Below are 24,092 nucleotides of genomic sequence, written 5' to 3'. Positions count from 1 at the left end.
TGGCTTCATGGGAAGGGTCAGTGCTGACAGCTCGGTTCTGCCCTGGTTTTGGTTGGTGATCCAAAGCCAAAGGACACTTGGGTGATGTTCATCTGCCTGCACAGAGGCCCCAAAGCTAGTGGTTTGTGCACCCAGGGCAAGTGGAAATGGTGAACTCTGATTGAAATCAACATTTGCCTGATAGCTGTGCTGAGTGTTAAGAGGTTTTAATCAACGCTACGTGTCACCAGAGCTCTGTGGGTGACGTGCTGAGGGTGCTGGAGAAGTGGTGTCGGGGCAGGTGCTGGTGAACCCCATTCTGCGCCGGGGGTGCCCAGGGATGGGTTGGTGGGGAGTGTTTCCTTGCCATCCCAGGCTTCAGGATCAGAACATACGATCAGAAATGATGCTTTTCCCTTGATTAATTAAGCTAATGGTTATCTGAAAACAAAAATGGCATGGAAGAGGAGACGCATGCTCAGAATGCAAAATGTGATTTATGAAAGGGGAAGTGCGGCTCAACAGACAGCCACGGGAGCCAGTGCAGGAGCAGGGCTGGGCCACGGCTTCGGGGCAGGGCGGCTGCCAGGGCACAACTTGCTCTTTAGCCAGACAAAGGTGGATGAAACCAGCGGGGTTTCTCACAAACAGCAGGTTGTGTCTTTGAACGTGGGCTTGCAGGCTCCGGGCCAGAGCCTGGGCATCGCTGCCACGGCGAGCTGGCTCAGCAGCTCCCTTCCCTGGGCTGTAGGTGTGCGAGGCTCTGGGCAATTAATAACTGCTGCAGGTTTGCAGTTAGCTCAGCTCATTAGCATTTCTGAAAATGGAGGGTGTTGTGTTGCCAGTTTTTAAGGGAACACTGTCCCTCTGAGCGCGTGTTTCTGAGCTGCCTCCCTGCACCCAGCACCTCCAGGGCTGCAGAAGCCCCTGAAGCACCGTCTGTGCCGGCAGCAGCCGTGGTTGGTTTGAGGCACCATTTCCCGGAAACCACACGGCCAGATATTTCTTGCTTTAATAGTTTGATCATGTTTATCACAACTCCAGCAGCTTCCTGTGCTGTGAAAGGTGAGATAAGTAGTTACTGGTTTAAAAGCTGCGCCCTTCCCTCGCTGGGCCGGTTGGCTGGGAGAGATGAAATGTTTGGATATGAATTACTTATTCCTGCCACTCTCTTTCCCCAGTAAATGCATCAAACCTAAATGCCTGTTACTGAGCAAATTAATGTGGAGTCCACGGTGACTTGCAATGGTTATCAGAGTGATCCAGGGCGAGATGCAGCGTCACCACGCTCCATTAGGAAGACTGGTGTGCGCTACATTTAATGTGTTTCCCAGGAATGTGTTAACCTCTGCTTGGTTTGGATTCATTCCAGACAAACATTTGCTGATGTAAAAGGAGAATTTGTGTTCGTCTTTGAGCCCTTCTGAAAGGGCCTGATGGATCCACGGCCGTGCACAGGGAGGGGCTGCAGCTCTGTGCTGATCCTTTCAGGTTCTCCCCTCCCCACAGTGGTACCAGCGTCAGCAGCAGCACCAGGCTGGAATCCAGCTCCATCTCCAGCAGCTGCCGTGGCCCTGTGTGGTTTCAGGAGGTGTCAGTGGGATCCCTGCTCCACGGAAAGTGATGGAAACACCATCCCCAGGCAACGACCTGGCACAGTGGCAATGTGGGCCCCAGGGCTGGGTGGAAGGGCTCCCTCCATGGCGTGAGGATGCTGTAATGAAGAAGGATGTTCAATAAACATAAAACAGAGCTGATGTGTTTTAATCAGAGTGAGAATCAGTCTTGTGGGAACTGGGAGGTCCAGTCTGAGAATGAATCCAGACTTCAGCTCCAGACTGGGAATGGGACAGGAGCTTCTCCTCAAGAAGGGCAGAAGGTGGGGGTGGGTGTATACAGTGGGAAGTAGAAGATTTCCCTGGCATTTGGGGCACTCAGTGCTTTTGATCATGTATGGGATGGGGGCAGCTCCTCCACGCATCCATTGTGTGCATTTTGTGGGATTTTTCCTTTATTTTCCCATTCTTCTCTGGTTTTGCTGTGCAGTGTCAGGAGGTGTGGGTGTGACTTTGCTGAATGTGGTGATCTCAGCAGCCATCCCCTGTTGGAGAAGTCAGCCACAAGGTAAAACATTCATGGCCACATTTTGGGAGGTAAGGCCACTGCTTAGGTTGTGTTTTTCTCTGACTGTCCCTTTGAGCACAGCCATACACAGCTGCTAGAAACAATTTTACCTAAAACTGGATCTGTGGGGCTGATCCAGCAGCCACTGAGGGGGTTTACTGGCTTTTGCTGGGCTTGGTGTCCCTGTGTGTGGGAGAGTGGCTGTGGGAGGTGCAGCCCTCTCACCAAACTGGGACTACTGGCAAGGGGATGGAGAGGGGGATCCCCCACTTCAGCCCAGCCCTAAACTTCATCATCTCCCCCATCCCACAGAGCTGCCTCTGGTTTGAGCAGTCAAAAAAGCCTGGTAGTGGGAAATTCTCAGTCTCTCCACAGCTAAGATCATTTGGACTCAGCCCAGATTCATGTGAGATCTGTCAGAGACAGCCACAAGGACACAGCTCTGTTTACGTTTGCACCAGAAGAGGAAGGCAGCTGCACAGAGGCAGCACAGCCCAGACCATCTCCAGGTGCTTCCAGAGCCTTGTGGAGTGGCTCTTGATGATCCCCTGTGCCTGGGAAAGCTCCTGCTGCACCCTGAGCTGGGGAGGATCCCATTGCAGGCAAATTGAAGCATCTCACCCACTCAGGATGTGGCTGGGGCAGCACTGTCTGACCTAGCCAAGGTCTGTGGCATGGCCCAGCCTCAGGCAGCAGGATGGAGACCGGGGCTGAGTTCCCAGGGCGCCCTCACTGCACTCCTCAGTAGGGACCCCCTTGGTTGCTGCAGGGAGTGACAGGAGAGGGGGACAAGATGGGGGACTTGAGAGAGGGGCAGAGGTGGCTGTGGTCAGGTGTGTGCAGCCTGCCAGGGAGGGGAGAGAGGTTGGTGGTGGGTTGGAAGAGGGATCGGAAAGGGAGGAGGAAAGGGAGGTGCAGCTGCTCATGGGAGCCATCCCTGGATCTGTGCCAGCGTGCGGAGACTGGAGGAGACTGAAGGGGTGTCACTGCAGGACAGACCTTTGGGTGCAAGCGGGAGAGAAATGAGGGTCTCTGCAATGATGGAAGTTTGGGCCAGGCCCTGGCAGGGCTGAGGGTGGCCGGGGTCTCCTCCCCGCGGGCTGAGAGCCGCTGGTGCCTCCCGTGTCAGGGCGAAGTCCCAGGCTCACCCCAGAGCCATTTGCCAGCACTTCCTGAGGTCGTTTCTCAGAGGAGCCGTCAGTTCAGCTGACACCTTGATGTAGTTTAAAGCAAACTGCAAACACGAAGATTTATTTTTATCGAAGGAGCAGGCATATAAAACATGCTGTGTGACACAGCAGGAAGCACCCTGGGTCCCGGGAGCCAGGACTGGGGCAGCCGGGCTGTGCCGTCCCTGGGCCGCCCTGCTGGCAGCAGGCCCTGCTCTTCCAGGGTGGGGAGAGAGGAAATTTGATCACCAACTGCCAAACCCTCCAGGATTTCCAAACCCTCCGGGGTCCCCAAACCCTCCAAGAGCCCTGCCAAACAGCAGCACCCAAACGGCGCTGGCACCAGGTGAGGGGACAGGAACTGACCCAGCCAAGTCAGCGAGGCTGACCCAGCCAGTGCTGCAGGCTCTGTCCCAGGAAGCTCCTGAGAAGTGGGGTGCATGGCCACATTCCCGTTTTCCAGGGAGTTCATGCATTGCCGTGGCCTGCATGTGGACACAGCTTCCACAGGATAGAAGGAATAGCTGCTTCACTCAGAAGGTTTTAGTTGGAGGTGAGAAAGGGGATACCTTTCTAAACCTTTCAGAGGTGTTGCTGCTCTGCTGTAGCAGCCAGGGTGAGGACTTGGATTATTATTAGAAAATGCATTAACAGAAGCCTGGATGGAGGGTCTGAGCTGATGGAAGCTTTAACAAACATGTATTTAATTTTGATATTAAGACTATGCTGAGCAAGGAATTCTGGTCGGGAATTTTTTGTGTTTGAGAATTGGGAAGCCCCTGGGTGCTTCGTCATGGTCTTCAGCACGGAAGAATCTGGGATGTCCAGGACAAGGGATGGTGGTGTTCGGTAATGGCTGTGAAATGAGCCACGGAGGGAACAACCTGCTCCAGGAAAGGGCTCAGGGATTCCGGGTTTGCCCCCTTCCCCGATGCCCAGCAGGGGAAGGTGTCACTTCGTTTATGAAACACAAGAATAGGAAAATCAGGATGACTCAAATGTCACACGCACACCCCAGCAGCGCCGGGGCAGCTCCCAGAGCTGCGAACAGCAATTTAGGGCTCAATGTTTCCCTGGTGCCGCCGCTGGCGGTGCCGCCGCTGGCGGGGGGAGAGCGCTCAGCCCGGGGGCAGCCGGTGGGACCGGGCTGCTCCGGGGGATGTTCCGCGGAACCGTGTCACGCCAGCCCCAGGGCGGGACCTGTCCGCAGCCGCTGGAGAGAGCGAGGAAGCGGCGGGGGGCGGCGAGCGGGGCTGCAGCAGCGGCGAGGGCGAATGCGGGCTAAAATGGCCACGCCGGGCGTGGGCTGTGCCATGCGGAAAGGGCTCATCCCCGGGCGGCACGCCGGGAAAGGGGCGGCAAACCGCGCCGGGGAACGCGGGGAGCGGCAGAGGGCCGGGCAGCCCTCGGCCTCGGCGTTGGGGAGAGCGGTCCCGACCCCCTGAAAATGTCCTTTGTGATCGACTGGGCATGGTGTTTCAGAAGATGAGGGTTAGGAGGGTTCCCCCTCTGAATTTCTGGGTCCCCGACCTGGTGCCACCCCATCTCCTGCACCCCGGAGGCGGATGCCCCTTCCCACTGCCGGTGTCTCTGAGGGGATCGGGCTCCTCAAGTTCGGGGAGTTGCTTGGGAAGAAATATTTTATATTTTGTCTGAAATTAAAAAACAATGGAGCGTCACATTCTTATTAATACCAAATACAAGGTCAAGGAAGGGAAAGTTTGCTCGGTATCAAGGAGCCACCGAAGCATCTCAAAACACAAAATAAATTGCAATATTCACATATGTTGGAAACGTTAATTTCCACACGTTAGTATTTCCACACCGCTGAAAAATGAAGGCTGAAGCGTTGTCTACACCCACCCATTCACCGTGCGGTGCAAGCCAGGCTGTCATTTTAGCATCAGGAATGTGCACTGGATCCAGCCGTGACATTGTCCTCCTTCCGCCTGCGTTCTTCTGGCACATGCAGTCACCAGCAATAGACAAACCAGGGGATTCGCGGTGGGTTGTGCAGAGAAGAGGCTGCGGTGGTCGGACACCAGCGGTGCCACCCCTCTCCCCGGCGGCTGGTGGAACGATGCCTTATCTCGAGTTTAAGGGCTCAACCTGACCCTGAGCCATTTTTAACCCGAGGTGGGAAGAGCCCTCCCTGGGTGTCTCTCTCTCTGCTTTGAAAAATCTTTCACTGGCTCCACGGTAGCGATTTCCTGATGGTTTTCCTTTTGTAGCTCCGCCACCTGAAGCAGACCCACTTTCTAAGGGTTTGATGCTCTGCTGCTTGAAGATGCTTTAACTCTCCGGACTTAGAAATAACTCCTAGAGCAGAGCCCCAACAAGAAGGCGTCTAATCTGATATATTCTATTTCCATATTTTGTGCTGCAAGCAGCAATTTGTGGTTCAGCAGCAGCGGCTGAGCAGGGACGAGCATTATCACAGGAATGAATTCCTTCCATCTCATGCCTGAGTATGTGACATTGTGTCTCTGCTCTCGGGCTGTCAAATTTAACTTTGCTTTCTTTCCTCCTGCCTTTGCCCCGTGCCGCCCCCCCCTCGCCGCCCACGGTCCCCGTGACCGAGAATGGCCGCTGGTGCCACGTCCCAAGTGCTGGGACATGAGGACGCAGAGCCGGGGGCCGGCACAGGGGCCGTGAACAGCAGCACCCCCGTGGCCGTGGGCTACGAGCGGCCGGCCGGGGGCTCAGCACAGCCCGCTGAGAGCTGGACTTCCACGGGGCGGGGAACCTGCGTGGGGGTGCCTGGGACCGCGTCCTGCGAGGGGCTCGGTCACAGAAGGGGCTGCGATGAGCGGAGGTTGTTGCAGAGAACCAGCCCGGCAGCCGCTCGGTGCGGGGCTGAAGGACTCAGCCGCCTCTGGGGGGTCCCGGGACGCTCCCCCGCCGTGGCAGGGCGAGCTCTCAAAGGGCTCTCGAAGCGTCCTCGTTTCCCTGCTCCCGGAGAGGAGCCATGGCAGGAGAAGTCGAGGAGCCAGAGCTGAAGCTGCCCGGGGGACGGGGGTCCCCAGCCAGCACCCGGTTTGCGGTCAGGGGTCTCTCTGCACCCGGACGCATTCAGCACTGGCCGAGGAGTTCCCAACAAAGCTCCGCGGCGGGCACCGCCGCGTACCGCCGCTCTCTCGGTGCCAGCGGGAGCTGTGGCACTGGAGAGGGACAGGGACAGGCACAGGGGAGGGGCGGCTCCGCCGCCGGTGAAGGCACCTCGCGTGTGCAGGGGACCGAAGGCAGAGCGGGGCGGCGGTACTGCTCGGTGTGTGGCACTGGTGAGCCCGCTTTCGCGTGGAACAGCCTCCGGTAGCTGAGAAGAGACATTGAAATATTGGAGAGGAGTCGGGGAGAAACGGAGGGATGGCGGGGGCGCGGGGACCCCCAGAGTGAGCCGCGGGGATGCCCGGCCTCCCGAAGGGAAGGTTAAGGACATCTTGATCAGCCCGTGAAGTTCTCCCAGGGAAGAAATTCAGGGGCTCGGCTGAGTTTTCATCCAGTAAATGCAGACATGGCAGGATCCAGCGGCTGAGTCCGCACCAGCAGGAGCTGGAGCTGGAATGCGGTGCCATTTTCACCGCGTCAGAAAAAAAACATCCAGGTGGGAGGGCAGAACCCTGTTTGCCTGGCATGGCTGGGAGATAATTCCTGGATCCAGCCTCAAGTTGCTGCGGCAAAAGTCGAACAGAGAGGGGGGTGATCCAGAGCCTGTGGGACAGGGGTGGGCAGTGGGGGGCTGTAGTGGCCCCCCAGTCTTAAGCCCCGATATTTTATGCACCTCATGGTCCGCCGTGCCCTGCTGGGTTTGTGCCTTTATCAGTGGCTTTTACAAGCTGAATAATCCCTTCTCACCAGGGCGCTGCCCGCACATCACCACACACGGGCAGCTCGGGAAGGGGGGAGAGGCGGCTGCGGCGTGGGGCTCCCTCTCACCGGGTGCTCCCACGAGCGGCCGCGGTGCTGCGATTCCGAGGTGGGACCCCCACCCCGCGTGGGGCCCCGCAGCGCTGATTGCTGCTGGACTGAGCAGAGGGGTCAGCGGGGACAAGGAGAAGGAGACGGGGACACAGAGACCGTGGGGGGCCCGAAGGATAGGTAGGGAGGAGGGAGATTCTCCCGGGAGAAGCTGGAACGGAGCAGGGCAGAGACCAGGGATCCGCCCCGAGTAGGTGCAGCACCGCGGGCTTTGCAGGTCCCGGCGTCGAGGGGAGACGCAGAGAGAAGCCGGGGTGCTGGAGGGGGCCCCCAGGGTGGCTGCTGGCGGCGTCCGCCGGCGTTCCGCACCGGAGGCAGGATGAGGGTCCCTCCGAGCCCCCATACACAGGGCCAGCGGGCGATCCTGGGGACACAAGCCGGCTGCGTCCCGCCGCGGGAGGAAACGTCCCGCGGCCCCGGCAGGGGCAGGAGGAAAACGAAACGGGGCCGAGGAAGCGGGGGAGAGCGGCAGCCCGGCGCGTCTGGTGCAGGGTGCGGCCCGACCAGGCAGGGGATGCCCGGACCGGTTCGGCCCAGCCCGGGCGGGGCTTCCATCCGCATTGCCGCAGTGACGGGCGGCGGAGCGCGGCCGGGCCGGCGGGCTCGGCGCGGCGCTGCATTGCAGCACTGCAGGAGCCCCCTCCTTCCCCGCTCCTTCTCCGCCCTCCGCCGCCGCTCGGCTCCGGAGGCCCAGCCCGGGGCACGCACCGGCCCCGCCGCGCTCCGCTCCCAATTGCACGGGGCATCCGTCGCCGCCGCGCCGGGGTCCCCCGCGTAGTGTCACATCCGACCGCCTCCCCCGAGCCGGGAATACAGCCGTGGGAGAGGGGCGTGCACCCACCGGCGGGGTTCTGTGGTTGGTGTCAAGCCGGCGCTCATCAACCCCGCGCGGGTGGAGGGACCGGCCGCCCCCGTCGGGGCATTCGCTGTTCCGCCCGCCCGTCCCCGCGCCGCCAGTGCTGTCCCGCGGTTCGTCCCGACCACCTCCCTCTGTTCCCCTGCCACCTTCCTCGGCGGTCTGGCCATGCCGTAAGCCCCGACGGGGTGCCCGGCCTCGCGTGGACCAACCACTCTCCTCACGGTTTCCCGCGAGGGAGCCTGGGTTGGTCCCGCGGAGAGCCGGGACCGCCACCGAGACCGGGCAAGGCTGAAGGGTGCTCTGCCGGGCGGTACGGCCCCGCGACGGACCCTCCCCGATGGGACTGTCCCCTCGGCCGTCAGGGCACTTGCGCTGTCCATGGGGTGGGCGGAAGGCGGTGACCAGCCCCGCGTCCCCGGTCCATCGGAAAGGGTAGACGGGGACCGCGCTCCGGCATCCTCCTCTTGGGGCCAGCGGCCCGGGACTCGGCGCCAGCCCCGCGTGACAGGGTCCTGCACGGATCCGGGCAGTCACGACCCTCGGGTGCCGCGGGCGCGGGGCGCGAAGGGGAGCGAGGTGATCCCGGTGGGAAGGTGCCGGCGGTGGCCGCGCGTCCCGGGACCAGCCCCGCTGCCAGGTGCGGCGCGGCGGGGGTGGGAGGGAACGGGGACACGGATCGCGGGGGGCGTCCGCCCCGGCACAACGGGGGCCCGTTCCCAAGGCTCCCGCTCAGTCTCTGCTTTGGGAAAACGCCAGCACAGTAACAAAATGGCGGGGAAAGGGTGGGATTGTCACGGCGAGCCCTGCGGCGTAGCCCGGCCACCCCCGGCCCCGCCCGCCCGGGCTCGGGGCGCCCGTCCCGGCGGAGGGCAGCGGGGCGGGGGTCCCCTGGGCTGTGCCGCCGCCCGGTCCCGCCGCCCGGCTGAGCTCTGGTAGAGAAGCAGCTGCAGAAAATGGCTGCTCGGCGGAGCCCGCTGAATCCTGCCATGGTGGGGGGGACGGCGAGGAAGCGGCGCAGCCCTCCCCGTCGCCCCCCCCCCTCCCAGGGGAGCCCCGGGGCAGGCGGCGCGGGGCACGGTCGGAGGTTCCGCAGGGCGGCGGGGGCGGAGCAGAGCCCGTGGTGCCCGGTGTGTGGCCTCACCTGCGGCTCGCTGGGGGCGCGGGGCAACTTGCCCCGAGCGCGCCCGGCCCGTACCGCCGTGCACGTGCCCGCAGCCCCCGCCCGGTGCCCGCCGAAGCAGCGGCGAGTCCGAGCCCCGGGGGGCGCGGCGGAGGGGCGGCCGGTCATCTCCCGCAGCTCGACACGCCGGAGGAGCATCAGCCCCGAAGCCGCTCTCGCAGCGCCCGGTTTTGCTTTCGGTTTTAAATAAAATAAAAATAAAATATAGAAAAATAATCGGGCCGCGGGCACGCGGTACCGTGCGGCCGCGACTTGGCAACGCATCGGCTCCGCCGCGAAGCCGCAACGAAAACTCGACCCGGTGTCGCTGCACCGTGTTGCCGCCCCCCGCCTGTCACGGTAGCTTCCTCCCGGAGCCTGCCCGCAGGGCAAGAGCCCACACGCGTGGGTGCGCGGCTGTTGCCTGCGCTACTGGAGGTTCCCTCCCCGCCGGTGGTTTTCGCGGGTGTCCGTGGGGTGAGGGGATGTCCCGAGAACGGGACTGTGGGAGCCGAGATGGGGTAGTCCTTTCCCCATCGGAGAGCGGGAGAACCTTCCCCTGCGGCCGGTCCGCACCGTGGCGGCTGGACACTGAAGGCGCTTTTCCGCGCCGTGGGTGCGCGCATCACGGGTGGCGCCCGCGTGCGCGGAAGCCGCCGTCCGCGCCGTGCCCGGTGCAAAGGGCGCCGCTGCCTTCTGCGAATACCTCGCCCAGCGCTGTCCCCCCGGCCGCCCTCCTCCGTAAAGTCACCCGATCTTTGTGCTTCAGACCGGGGTCACCCCAGTCCGTGCAGCGCCGGGACCCGTTTCCCCCTTGCCTACGCAAGGTCCCGCTCCGCGGAGCGACGGGACCGCCCCGTCCCGCCGGCTGTCCTAGCCCGCGGTCCCTCCAGGTGCTCTGCCGCAAGTGGGACAGGCACGGTCGGGTTCCTCCGTGCCCCGCGTTGCGGAGACAGGGGACTGGTGGTCCCGCTGCACTTCGGGAGCGCCGTAGGCTCCCAAGTGCCGTCGGTGTCCACGGAAGACCCGTGGCGAGATGGCGGGTCGGGAGCCCGGGGTCGGGAAGGGGCAGCGAGGCGGGAGCAGCACCGGGCGGGGTGGGGGGCGCACGGTAGGCGGGGTCCCGGTGGGAGCGGGGCGTCCCCGCTCGGTGCCCGCGGGGGTCGCGGCCGGGGGCGGGGGGGCGCGGGGCCGCTCCCCCCGCCAGAGCCGTTGCTGCGATACGGGCGGGCCAATCAGCGCTCACCAGCTCACCCGGGCCCCGGCTCCGCTTCCTTATATGGTGCGCGCCGTCCGCGGGGCGCCGCGCGCATCACCATATAAGGGCATGAACCTAAATACAGCGCCTACCTTGGCCCGGTGGGCGGGGCCTCGGCGCGGGCGGGGCCGGGCCGCGCCCCCCGCCCCACCGGGCCCGGGCCCGCCGCCGCCGCCGCCGGACCCCGCCCGCCCCGCGGAAGCCGCCGCCGGTCATTAAGCGGAATGCAAATGAGCAGCGTTTTACCTCTAATTGCTTTTGTTAAAAGCGGAGTCGCGGGGCTGCGCGCGCGCGGGCGGGGACGGTGGGAACGGGCGGGGACAGGCAGGGACGGAGCCGGGACAGAAATGGACTGGGTGAAAGACGGGGTTAGCGGTAGCCCCGGGCGGCTCGAGTCGCACTTCGTCTCATTTGTCACATCCCAGCTCAGTTCCCCCCGCGATGGGGCCGTGGCCACCGGAGCCGTTGGGCCGCGCACCGCGTTCTGTCCCGCCCTGGCGGGGCCCTCGCGTGGCCATTGCCCACACGTGACACTCCCGTGGCCGCTGCAGGGACAGATCCGTCCTTCTGCCGTCCTTGCGCGATCAGCAGCCGGCAGCACGGAGGCGCCGACTAGACGGAGTGCAGGAACACCCCGAACATTCCCGTTTCCTCGCCCCATGCCGTATTCGAGCCGGTTCCTCCCTCTCCCCATCCGCAAACAGCTCGTGTTTATGTTCCTACAAATAATGAGCAAATTCAGAACCCCCGGGAACAAAAGATCTTTTGTGCGGAGCGCTCGGAGCCTGGAGCGGGCGATAAACGACGCCCCCCGGCCCGTCGCCCCCGGGAGCGGCACTTCCCCCGCCCAGGCGGTTCGAGGCGACCCGGGGAGCTGCCGCGCCGTGGGTGACGAGGGGCTCCGGGTATGTGACGGCACGCCTGGAGAACGGACGCTTTGCCGTCGGGGCGCTCCGTGGGCGCTCCCTGCAGGGAACCGCGCGGGGATTCCGCCGTTCAGTCTCGCCGGAGCGGGGGCTCAGGGCACGCCGCCCCCAAGAACCGGTGGCTGCAGGACACGCGTGGGCCTCTCCCACGAGCTAGGCCGATGCGGGAGACACGCCAGCGTTCGTGGGTCTGTGCTCCTGGAAAGAACAGCGGCTTCTCTCCGCCGTAGGGACCGCAGAGGGAAAAAGCCCCGCGCTTTGCCCCGGGGCTTGGCACAGCTCCCGGGGGCTCCTGCGGGCGCTCCGCCTCGCTGAACCGGCGGTGCGGGGGGGCGGCAGTGCCCCCCTGGGGTGGCAGGAACGCCGCCGGTTGCGCTGAGGCCGCAGCCGCCATTTCCAGGAGGACGGTGCCACCTATGGAAAGCACCTGGAATTCACCGGGCCGGCGGGGACGCGCCGGGAAGTGCAGCGTTTCCGTGCGGCACTGTCGGGACGCGGCCGGGCTGTGTCCGCCGCTTCCCGGGCGGGCCGTGGAACATCAGAGGAGCTTGGCCGCCACGGTCCTCAGTACCGACTGCCCCGGGGATGATGTGCGGCTCGGTTCCGGGGCGGCGGCGAGACCCGACCGGGACGGGCGCTGAACTGCATCTCATCGGGGCGGTCGTTTCGCTGAGTGGCCAAAGCCTCCGTAACCGGGCAATAACGATCGAAGGGCCAGAGAGTAGTTTCTCTGCCCAGGTGATCGGTGGAGTCCCCGAAGCCGGGAACCTCTCGCTCCCTCTGTGTCCATCCACGCCGAGATCCCTCCGCGGCTCCGCCAGCCCCCTTCGGTCCCGGGAGAAAGGGCAGCAACCGTAGCCGATGTCCTTCCAGACGTCGGCCGGACCTGAGCAGTGTCCAGGGGGGCACGCTGCCTGCCGTCGCCACGTCGCCTCCGGAGTCGCCGGGGAAGCCCTGCTCAGTCGTGAATTCGATGTCAAATATCTCGACACGAAAACTTACTCGCACGAGAATTTCTGGAGTCTTATAGACCGTCGGCGTCGCCGCTGCATGGGCACACCCGAGATCTCCTCTCCTCGGACCGGATACTCCCCGCGCTACACGGCAGCAACGCCGGCGGCACTGTGGGGTACCGGTGCCGCAGGTCGGAGCCGGTCGCTGTCTCCCCAGTTGTCCCCGAGCTGCTCGGAAACGAAAAGGCAGCGTCTCGGGGGCCGGGCTGAGACCCCAGTCTCGGACAGGACCGTGAACCGGCGGTGCCGGCGATGCCGAGAGGTCCCGGGTCCTCTCCCCACCGTCAGCACAGCCCGGTACCCGTCCGTGGGGCAGTGAAGTGCCGATGCTGCTCCCGGCTCCGTTCAGCTACCGGGGGAGAGAATAGTTTTCCTACATGGTTCGGGCACGGAACCGAACAGGGATAAACCCACAGCCGAACCGGGTGGCCGGGCTGACCGGGAATCCGGAGCTGGCCTCCACGAGTGTGCAGGGGAATGTCCACGCAAGCAGGGAGCTCGCGTGGAAAGTGGCTCCGGGGCGTGCTCTGCCCTGCGCGGCGGTACCCGGGCTGTAGGATGCCTCTCGCGGGACCCCAGGGTCAGCCCGGTCGGAGGATCGCTTCGAGAGCGGGCAAGCTTTGGGGTTCTGCCGGGGTCCACTTGCTCTTCCCCCGCTCCCCTCCGCGGTCCTAGAGCCGTGCTGGGATCGCCCAGGAGATGGGGACGCGCTGGGACGTGACCGTGCATAAAGGGGTCTCTGAGGAACACCGGCATCCTCGGCCACCCGGGGAACCGGGCCGAGTCGGGTTGGGAGTTGTGGTGGATCCTGTCGTCCTCGACGCGGGTGGCCGCGGGACGGAGCAGCTTCTGAAGTACGGCCACCAGAGCGCACGGGAGTCGCGGGGAACTGCCCCGCTGCGATGCGGGGATCGACGGTGCCGGCGGTTGGGTTGGAGCCAAGTCCGCCTCGCCGCCCCGTTCTCCCGGCTCAGCTGCACTCGGACACGCGCACTCGCCCCGCCGCCGCCACGCGCGACTCCGAGAAGGGCTCCAGCCCCCCGGTTTCGTTGCAGAATTCGCTGCCGTGGTATCCTTCGCACAGAGAGAACCGAGGGGGGAGCCGGGCACTCTGCTCCCCAGCAGCCCTCTGAGCCCCGAGGAGTTCATCGCACGCGTGTGGGCTGGAGGAGCGTAGACCCCGCAGCCGAGAGGATGCTTTGGAGTCAAATGGGCGGAAACAGGGTTTGCCGCGGCAGCACACGCTCTCGCCGGTCCGGAGCTGTCCCCTTGTCGGCTCCGAGTCCCGGGATCGCAGAACGGGGCCCCGGGCTTGTGTGGGTGACGGGAGCCGCAGGAATAAGCGGTCCCACCCGGCCGAGAGCCCGTGGGGCGCCCAAGCAGCTCCTGCTGTTGACCCTGGGAACGTGAAAGACTGCCCGTGCCCCGGCTCAGTTCCTGTTCCCGGTGGCCTGGTTGTGCGGGAGGGGCCCCGCAGTGCCGCCGGCTCCGGGCGCGGAGATCTCCGGACACCCTTCGGCAGCGGTAGGAACTGCCCGGGTACCGTCCTGCCCGCCGCTGCCTCGTCCCGCACGGCTGGAGCAGCTCTGTCCCACTTCTCCTTCCGGGCCAAGACCCCCACGAGTGGCCGCAGCCCCGGCCCCGGCTCACCCACGAGCGGGGGCTTCGGGCGGTTCCCCCGCGGCGGCGGTCGCTCCGCGCTGCTTTCCCCGCTCAGTTCTCGTTTGCATCCCGCCTTCTCCCTGCCCCCCCCTGCACCTCAGCCGGGGCGCAGCTCCGGCCCCGCTCGGGTTCCGCGTGGGTTCCGGCGGGAGGACGGACCTATTTCTCCGCTGATGCCCTCGTGGGAGGCAGCCGGAACCTCAGCTTCTCCCCTCTGCGCCTCTGCGCGTGGCCTTGGGGCTCTTCCGCGGCTCCGCGGAGCTCCGCGCAAGCGACGGGGCAAAGGCATTTGCACAGTCGGGAGCTACGCGGCCCCTCAGGGCTCGCGTGTGGCGTTGGTACCGGGCGGCACGGCCTCGGATCCGCGGTTTCAACGTGCACCGAGGACACCGACAGCCAGGGTGCCGGGCAGACACCGACTTGCTCGGGGCAGCGGCAGCCCCACGGCCACGGGAATGGGCGCCGCTGCGCCAGCACCGGTCGTGCCGGGGGGACACGATCAGCTTCCGACCCACAGCCTCGCGCCCCCCGCCGGGCCGTGTGCCCGGTGCCGCCGGCTCTGTCTTCTTCAAAGCACCTTCCCAGGAACGGGGTTCAGTGAGCCGCGTCCACGCCAATTCACGAGTAGCCCCGTGACCAGCCCTAATTAACAACGATTAATTCGACATTAACGAAAAACTTCCCAGGAAGCAGCTCGCCGGGGGCCGGGAGACCGCGGAGGTTGTGCTTCCCACCGGCCCGGCCACGCCACGCAGAACTCGCGTGTCGCGACCTCTCCCGTGGCCGCGGGGATTCAAGCGTGGTGTGGGAGTACACGGGAGCCGCAGAGTGGGAATCTTTCGCCTCCTCCTGGGAGCGCGATTTCATTTCGGCCGGGGGCGGCGGGAGGAGAGATCTGCCCACGGAGACCCGACACACGACCCCCGCGTCCCGCGTGGAGCCGTGCGGGTCCAGTTGTCGGCGCTCCCTGAGGGGTCCCAAGGCCCCACTCGTGTCCGCCGTTGGAGGTCCCTGCCCGCCCGGGTGGCGCGGCGGCAGGCAGGATCCCCGGGAAACAACGGAGTGGAACAACGCCGGTGACCTCCGGTGCCTGCGCCCCCCGGGCGGCTTCCCCAGCCGGGGAAAGGGAAGGGCCTCGTAGCCCCAGCCCCAGGTCGGCGCGGCTGTGGTCTCATTCACCGGAGGGCAGGCGCGGCCGGAGCCCCGCGGCAACTCCCGCCGTGGGTTTCCCACGCGTGAGCGTGGCGGCTGCCGAGGCCCGCAGCTGGTCTGCTTCGAGCTCCTTAGCGGAGGGGAAACCGAGGTGGGGACAGGAGGGGAAGATCCACGAGAGGCTTCGTCGGGTCTCGTCCGTCGTGAACGGCGCCGTAGGAGCCCGCTCAGCACCCCGCTGTGCGTCCCACTCTCGGGGCAGCGCCCAGCGGCGGCGCTGCCCACGGACACGGAAACCGCTTCACTCCGCGTGACCGGGCTGAAGGGCTGCCCGGTCCTCCCGGAGCCTCCCACCGACGGCGTGGGGGGCGGGTTCGGTCCCTGCCCACTTGCGAGAACCGGTCGCGTGGAACCTCCTGTCTCCCAGAGGCTGCACCGGTTTTCCGCGACTCGCGCGTGTCTCGTTTTTCCGTGGCCGCCTCGGGGAGAAGGTGATGTGTCCCGACGCCACGCCGCGGGGCGAGAGGCAGAGCCGGAGCGGGGATGGGGTGCGGGTACCGGCTGGCAACCTCCCCGGTACCGGCTGGCAACCTCACAGCGCAGCCACGTTCATTCGCCAGTTTGCTGACAGATAATGCAAGAGATGGATCAAATCCCGCGTGGGGCCGCCCCGCTGGCCCCGGGTCACCTCTCCCCCCCCCGGGACTGCAGCCGGGGGCTGCCGGCACAACGAAACCGGCGGCCGCGGTGCCCAATTCTGCCGGTCGTGTCCGCATCGCCGGGCAGGATTCGCGTACCCACAGCGGCGGCGCCGAGCGGCACGCGCGAACACGTCTGTCCGTGGACAGCTCCGCGGCACCGCGAGCTCCGCCGGTACGGCGACTGGCGGTTCGCGCGGGAGCGCTCCCACCCCTGACACCGCTCTCTTTGTCCGACCACCGGTAGGCGGGCCAGGCCGCGGAAACCCCATTCCGCACCGTCCGGGCGCCGCGGAACGACCCGGCCCGTCCCGGGGGCCGCGGAACCCCATCCCGCCCCTTGCCGGTTCCACAAACCCCCTTTGTGCTCCGCGCCCCCTCCCGCCCTCCCGGGGCCGTCCCCCCGAGCGGGGCGTGGCCCGGGGGGAGGGCGTGTCGCGGAGGGCGTGGCGGAGGGCGCGTCCCGAGGCCCCGCCCCGGTCCATCGGGACGCGGCGCACGTCGGCGGGCGGGGCGCGGCGGGGCCAATGCGGCGCGGGCGGAATATTCCACCCGGCTCCGGCGCGGCGCGCGCGGGGGGGGCGCGGTGACGTCAGCGGGCGGAGTATTATGGTCTGGGCTGCGCCGGGGCCGCCCCTGCGCTGCGAGCGGCCGCGTAAACATGGAGCTCTCGGCCGTCGGGGAGCGCGTCTTCGCGGCCGAGGCCCTGCTCAAGCGCCGCATCCGCAAAGTAGGTGCCCCCCGCCGCGCCCCCGGCGCCCCGCACCCCGGCCCCGGCCCGCTGGGGGCGGCTCTGCCTCCCCCCCCGCCGCGGGGCGGGCTCCGCTCCGCCGCTCCCGCCCTCCGCGCCCCGCGCCTGGGGGGGGCGGTGTTAAATCCGCGCCTGGGGTGTGTGTGTGTGTGTGTGTGTGTGTGTGTGAGTGTGAGTGTGAGTGTGAGTGAGAGTGTGAGTGTGTGAAATCCGCGTTATTTTTCATTGTTGCATATCCCCCCCACCCTCCTCGCTGCACCCCCGCCCCGTGTTCCGCTCCCTGCCCGGGGCGTTGCGGGGGCACCTTTGTTGCGGGGCGGTTTGTCGCGGTTCGGCGCGGGTTTCGCTCCACGCATATTTATTTCCCTCGCTTCCCATCCGCAGGGCCGCATGGAATATCTGGTCAAATGGAAGGGCTGGTCGCAGAAGTAAGTCGCCCGTGGGGCCGCGGGGGGCTGCAGCAGGGGCCGGGGGGATGCTGGCTGCACCCCCTGCTCTCCCTTTGTGCCACAACGAGAGCCTTTATGCCTCTGGTTTTTATTTTATTTGTCATGCTCCCTCCTGGCTCCTTATTCTGTTCCCTCTCTCCGTCCCGCCTTCCCCCCCAGGTACAGCACTTGGGAACCTGAGGAGAACATCCTGGATGCCCGGCTGCTCGCAGCCTTCGAGGAGAGGTACAAGGCCTTTACTAGCTGTAGCAGTTGCGCTTGTAAATATGTTGCTGTCTTGTAGCTATGCTGAATTGAAGCTTTGGTTCTTTTAACACCTCTAGGGAGCGAGAAATGGAGCTTTACGGGCCCAAAAAGCGAGGCCCCAAGCCCAAAACCTTCCTGCTAAAGGTAAGGAGGCCAGACCCCGCACGTGAGGGCTGCGGGCCAGAGCAGGGGTCCCGCCCCGGCCCCCTCCGAGGATGCTCCCCTCAAAGGTGGCCTCTTGTAAGTTGCAATTACACAGCCGGATGGCAGGATAATAAAGTCACCGGGTGATTTATCTTCTTTGCAGGCCCAGGCAAAAGCCAAAGCCAAAACCTATGAATTCCGCAGTGACTCTTCCAGGGGGATCCGGGTGCCGTATCCTGGCAGGTCCCCCCAGGAGCTGGGCTCCACGTCCCGGGCTAGGGAAGGACTGAGAAACATAGCCCTGGCCCCCCAGGGCAGCTCCAGCAGCAGCACCCCCAAGGCAGACGGCATCCGGGACCGGGTGATCCGCGTGGAAGAGAAACCCGGAGAGACCCCCAAAAAGAGAGGCCCAAAGCCCAGGAAGGAGCTTTACAAGGACCTTGCGGAGACTCTGGATGCCTCCAAGAGGAAACTGGGGGACCCGGGGGACAAGGTGGGGGACTACCTGAAGGCCAGGAAGATGGAGGAGGCGGCGGCGGGGGCCGCCAAGTTTGGCTCTGGACACAGCGTGATCCAGCTGGCCCGGCGGCAGGAGCCCGACCTGCCTGGCGCCCTGCCCGGCCCCAACCGCGCCGAGCCAGGGGCCGAGACCTTCCCCCCGCGCCTGGCCAAGCACCGTGCGGACTTTCTGGACCCCAAGGGGCAGGGGGGGCTGGACCCCGGCGGGCCCAAGCTCCTGCACGGCGCCGTGAGCCCGGGGGCCGTGGGCAGCCTGTACCGCGACGGCGTGGGGGGCCCGGCGGGGCGGCCCTCGCTCATCGCCAGGATCCCCGTCTCCAGGATCCTGGGGGACCCCGAGGAGGAGTCCTGGAGCCCCTCTCTCAACAACCTGGAGAAGGTGGTGGTAACTGATGTGACCTCTAACTTTTTGACCGTCACCATCAAGGAGAGCAGCACGGACCAAGGATTCTTTAAGGAGAAGCGATGAGTTTGGTGGAGGTGGTGCTGGGGTTTTCTTCAGTCAGATCCAGACAAAAGCTTGGTAGAGCTTGGTGGGCCTCTCTTTTTTTTTTTTTTTTTTTTTTTTTTTTTAAATCCTCCTTTTTTTTTTCTTTAAATTTTTTTCTTTTGTTTTTGGTCCTGGAGAGAATTTAGAAACTGTCCTAAATTCATTAACTCATTCTTTTGTTTTTGTTTTTTTTTTTCACGTCTTACATTTCGTTGGAAAGATTATCTCTAGAGTTATATTTTCTATTAGATGTAAATATGTTATTTAAGAAAAAATGCTTATATATATATCTATATATATATATTTCAACTCTGAGTTGTTTTATTTAAATGGAGACAACAGTGACTGCTCAGTTGCTCCTAGAAAGGACAATAAAACTGAGAACTAACGAGTTCATGCATCTGCCACAGGAGCCGGTGTACATAACAGTGTTCATAGCTAAGTATGTGCTGGGTTTTTTTAACTATTATTTTTCATATGATGCTATGGATGGTGGAGGGGGACATGTTGCTCCCTCGGAGGGCGAAGTGCCCGGATTTCTTGATTGTGATTTAAGGTGTTGCTTGTACAATCAAGTGTGCTGTGTCCAGGACTGTTGCCCTTGACAGTTGACGTGAGCACTTGAATTCACAGTGTTGTTGGGGATGGGGTGTTTCCAGTCTAACAAAAAAAGTCATGTTGCTACAAAGTCGGGGTGGGGAAAAGCAGAAACCCATAAAAAAGGCTAAAAGTGTTGGAGTATTAACTTGAATTCCCTTTTCTTGCAGAGGAGAGGAGTTTGTGTGTGTAAGGTTCCTGAGGGGTGATACTGAAATGCACTTTAATAGAGTTGTCGTAGCAGCTGTGGGAGATGGGACTGAGCTGAGTATATCTGTTTTCATTTTGTCTGGTCGCTTGATTCTGTTCCCCCACCCACTAAAAACAAAAAACCCCAACAAAATCCCCCTCTGTTTACATTCCTGAAATGCCAGAGAGGTTGGGGAGGGAACATCTCACTGCCCATATTTAGTTACTTTATTCTGCTACAGAAAGTGGATTATTATTATTTTTATTTCCAATCAGTTTACTTCAGACTGTTGGAAGACTCTTGATAAAATGTTTTGTAATATCCACATCCCTGACAAATCCCAGGGTCACCTTTATGCATTCAGAGACAATAAATATTTCCCTTTCCTTACGGTGGTTAAACAATAGCCAAGAGGCGAAATATTCCCGTGTGGGGCAGCCCCACCGCCTCGGGTGGATTTTATGCTGGATTTGCCCGTGGGATTCCTCCCGGGGCTGGGATCCGGAGCTGGGATTCCTCCCTGGCTGGGGTAGGGAGGGTCTCGGGGCTCTGGGCGAGCTGCAGCAGTCTGGCCGCTGGCTGGGGGGCTGGGGGTGCCCCGGCTCCGCTGCTCCCCTGGCTCGGCCACCGCCTGACAGGGGAGGGAGCCCGGGCCCGGCTGTGGCTTGGCTGAGGGGGAGCAGGTGGCCCTGTCCTCGCGCCTTGCTCTGGGCATCAGTCGGATGGGACGCACAAGCCCGGCAGTGCCTGAGGGCTGGGACTGCGCCAGGGCCCCTTGTCCCCGAGCTGCTGAAGGCCCCTGGCCCAGGGAGCTCACATGGGCTCAGGGCAGGGGCTGGGCAAGGGCCATCTCTGCTGCAGGGCCCCTCGGCAGCTTCACCTTGCCCGGTTCCCTTCCCCATCCTTCTTTTGGGACCCATGAGGTGCCTGGCAGGATGCTGGATTGGCTGTGCAAAGGGAGCCATCGTGTCTGACAGTTCCCAGTTTGTTTTTCCTTTCTTCTTTATCTTTTTTTTTTTTTTTTTTTTTTAAGACATATTTTGTAAAATTGAGATTTTTAACTTGGTTTGTACGAAGAGCTGATGCGTTGGTTCCGGTGCTGACACGGGACGCGGGTGTTGTTGGAGGATGAGGAGGGGGTTGAGCTGTTTGTTCTCCTGCTGCTACCAAGGCCGGAGGATCCTTCCCTTTACAAAGAGCCCAGAGCCGCTCCTGCCCCGCTGGGGCTTCGCTCCGGCGCCGTGTCCGTGTGTCCGACACACCTGGAGCAAACCGTACCTGTGGGCGTATCTGTGTGTCTGTACATAGCGACGTGTACCCTGCGTGTGTGCGTGTGCGGGCGTGTGCGTGTGAATTATTTAAATCTAAGACTTGTACAAAAACGATTTGGCTAAATCTCAGTCTCAGAAGTGAAGCTTAACTACGTGTCTTCTGCCAGCCGTGAATGTCCATATGAGACCTGCTTTTTATGTCAGTTTAAATATATACTTTGTAAATAGAAACGTGTGTGGCTTCCCTTTGTGGCCCTGGGGTGCCTGGGAGTACCGTGGGGTGCGCTGGGGCCCCGACGGGGAGGGTGGCCCTGCAGCCCCTTCCCTCCCGGGAGACAGCCGCGGCCGTGGGGGCTGGGGCCGGGAGCCGACGGGGCTGGGGGGCAGGCGGAGGGTCTCCGGCCGCAGATGTCGCCTGCGGGCTGGGCGCCCCCCCGGGGGTCCCGCCGTGCCCTGAGGCGGCGGTGGCGGCCGCTGTGAGCGGCTCCGGTCCGAGGAACGGCGCCGGGGCCGCCGCTACGCCACTGCCCGGTACCGGGCCGGGGCCCGCGGCGCTCCGCCCTTCCGACGGGGCGGGCGGGGGCGCGGGTCGGGCCGCGGCGGCCCCTGCCCGTCGAGCCCGGCCTTTGTGTGCGAACGCGCCCGGGGAGCCCAGGCGGGGGTGGGGGGCTTCATGGGTTTTTGAAACCGTGTCCTCATTAACCTCCTTTTTCTGCTCGGGCGGGTGGGGCGCGGACCCCGCGCCGCGGGAGCTGCCAGCGCCGGGAGGAGCGGGAGGAAGGGCCGCACAATGGCGCCTTTCTCCGCCGGCCCGGCGGGGGGGCCCGTTCACACGGGCCGCGGGGCCCCGCGGGCGGCCGGGGGTGGGGCCGGGCCGGGGGCGTTCGGCTGGCGGGGCTCAGCTCCCGCCCGACGGCCGCACCGACGGCAGCGCCCGGGGGCCGCGGCCCGCGCCCCGCCGCGGCCGCGCAGCGCCCTCCGCAGGCCAGGCCGGCGCGGCCCCCGGCCGGTCCCTGTCCCGGTCCCGCAGGTGCGGGCGGAGGCACCTGAGCTCCGCTCACGGTGCAGGGGCAGCTCCAGCCGCAGCGGAGCCCGCGGCCGGGAGGGGCTGCGTCCGGCACGCAGCTCCGCAGGGAAAGCGGTGGGGTTTTCCCCGCTCCCGTTCCCCGGCTCCGTTTGCAGCCTTTCATCCCCAGCCCGCTGCATCCCGGGCGGGGAACGCGGTGCCGCGGAGAGGGCCCGGCCCCAGGCGGTGCCGGGGGTAGGGAGGGGACGGGAGCTCTCCCGGAGCAGTGACCACACGAGGCTGAAAAGTTTAAAAAAATATTTATTGATATGCTAGAAAAGAAGTGTGGAAAAGCCATACAAAACCCCCCACCCGACGTAACCATTTCCTAGTGTTTTCCTGCAAATAAATTAAAAGCAGCCTAGAGCTGGGGGGCTACACTAGCGTTAGTGTCAGGAACACTGGAAAACTGCACAATGAACGCAGGTGAGGGGCCGGGAGGGACCGGGAGGGACCTGGGTGCTGCGTGGGGAGCTGGTCCTGCTGCCACAGCACTCATACTTTCCCAGGGCAATAACATCCCCAACTTTTGTTCTCAGAAAATAAAAGCAAACAAACAGCTGCAGTTTAAAGCAATTATAAGTGTCATACAGGACCGATTTGGCTCTGTCTTTAATTAAAACGTACAAATCAGAGCACTGACTGGCACAAGTTACAAGAACAATTGTTTGTTTTCACCTATCTCAAATTTCTGTCAGTAAAACCTTTCTCCTGGCTCTGGAGCCCATCACACACAGCTCAGAAACTCAATACAAACCAAACCCCTAAACTATCTCCATCCCTCTGTGTACTCCTGGGTTTTTTTGGTTTTTTTTGGTACAAAATATATATATATAAAAATAGACTCAGTTTCTTGGGATGATGGCTGAATCGGCCACCTCTTCCAGTCCAATGGAAAAAAACAAGGATGCTTAACCAGATTACGCCTGGGGAAAATATCCATTCACCATACAAATACCACAGGACTTTCCACATCGGAAACCCCTTAGAAAATGACAAGTGACAAACCTTTAATTGCCTGTCTGACACCCGGCTGAACATGCCAACCCATAGCAGCAAACTCAACAACAACAACAAAAAAAGGCATAAAAAAGGTAGAACTTGAATCCTAATGGCACATAACCAGGGTCTGCACCAACCAGGGGTCTTCCAACCCCTGTCCGCCAAAGATTCCAGTAAATTACTCACAGGATGTGTCTTTGGGAAGCAAACCCCAGTGGGAGCCATGTACTCAACCCCCCCAGCTGCTGGGAGAGCCAAGATCCTAGAACACCAAGTGAGAAAGGGGCTGGGGAAGAAATGTAGAGTGAGACGGCCAGAAAAAAACCCTGGATTATCATTTTCACCATCGTTACACCTTTGGAATTGAACCAGCTGGTGAGCAAAAGGCACAATAGCAAGTGGTGACAGCAGAGTCCTGTGCTGCTAGAGGGGACATGCCTGGGAAGGCTGGGGGATGGAGGGGGCTGCCCGGCGTTGGGACACGTGTCCCCCTTGCCTGAGCAGGAGGCAGGAGCCAGGCCCTGCAGGGAGAAACCCGTGGGAGCTGAGACAGCTGGCTCAGAGCTGCTGTGCAGCCAGCGCTTCACTGCTGTCACAGCTCATCTCCTGCCCCGCCCATGGGGCCTGGCCCCTCCTTGGAGCATCTTCAGACGATTTTCTCCCAGTTGGAGAAACCAATCCACACATCCTATTGCTGCAGGCAAGAGCATCCCTGCCAGGCCAGCTTCCCCTCTCGGGGCATTGCTCAGCAGGGCTCTGCATGACAGCTGGTGTCCCACTGGGGACCAGGACACCTCTCCCCACTGGTGTCACCGTGTCCCCAGGACCCTGCGACCACCCTGCTTTGCATAGGCACAAACCTGTCGTGGGACCGGTGCCACAGACAAGGCTGAGATAAGGACGGTCCGAAAGGCACATTGTTATCAGTTTGGATTCGCAAAGACCAAGTAGCAAACGTTTGGTGTGAGGGTGAGAGCTTCACCCCCATGCTCCCAGAGTCCTGGATTCTCCTCCCAGAGCACTGGCACCCCCGGAAAAGCACAGCACACACCGTGCCCAGGGCACTGCTTTCTGCTGACACAGGCCAATGCTTCCTTGGAGCTCGTTTGGCAAAGTTACAGTAGAAGGTAAACTGCACAGCCTGTGACATTTTGGCATCACCTGAGAACGACCCCACTGCCAGCCAGCCGCAGCAGCCATGACCATGGGAGGGCTGCTGCTTCAGGGGGCCACAAGTACCTGCACCCCCAGTTTGGTCCAAGCACCCACACTCCTATGCATGAAGATGCTGAGTGGCCCTGCCTGGGGCAAAGGCAAACGCCTGCCCTGGTGCCAGGTCAGTCACCTGGGGACCCCCTCAGCAGTGACCTGCTGGTCAGGTGGAGGGACG

General features: G+C 63.0%; 1 protein-coding gene across 3 annotated transcripts; it reads left to right on the top strand.

Moving 5' to 3' along the window:
- The first annotated feature begins 16,551 nt into the window (after positions 1–16,551).
- On the top strand, positions 16,552–20,865 carry CBX8 (chromobox 8). 3 transcript variants are annotated; one of them, XR_011005305.1, is made up of 6 exons: positions 16,552–16,707; positions 17,113–17,156; positions 17,337–17,402; positions 17,477–17,567; positions 17,731–18,619; positions 20,397–20,865. XR_011005305.1 is itself a non-coding variant. In XM_068209922.1 (5 exons), exons 1-5 carry the CDS (start codon positions 16,639–16,641, stop codon positions 18,553–18,555), a joined length of 1,095 nt encoding a protein of 364 aa, XP_068066023.1. In that variant the 5' UTR covers positions 16,552–16,638; the 3' UTR covers positions 18,556–19,634. The 3 variants fall into 3 exon arrangements, 2 of the variants coding, with proteins under 2 accessions (XP_068066023.1, XP_068066024.1); XM_068209922.1 differs by lacking the exon at positions 20,397–20,865 and having other exon boundaries at positions 17,731–19,634; XM_068209923.1 differs by lacking the exon at positions 20,397–20,865 and having other exon boundaries at positions 16,554–16,707; positions 17,501–17,567; positions 17,731–19,634.
- The last annotated feature ends 3,227 nt before the right edge of the window (positions 20,866–24,092 follow it).

The sequence above is a fragment of the Anomalospiza imberbis genome, chromosome 19, assembly GCF_031753505.1.
Source record: "Anomalospiza imberbis isolate Cuckoo-Finch-1a 21T00152 chromosome 19, ASM3175350v1, whole genome shotgun sequence".
NCBI lineage: Eukaryota > Metazoa > Chordata > Aves > Passeriformes > Viduidae > Anomalospiza > Anomalospiza imberbis.
The sequence above is the reverse complement of the archived record's forward strand: the minus strand, read 5'-3'. Positions and strand labels throughout refer to the sequence as shown.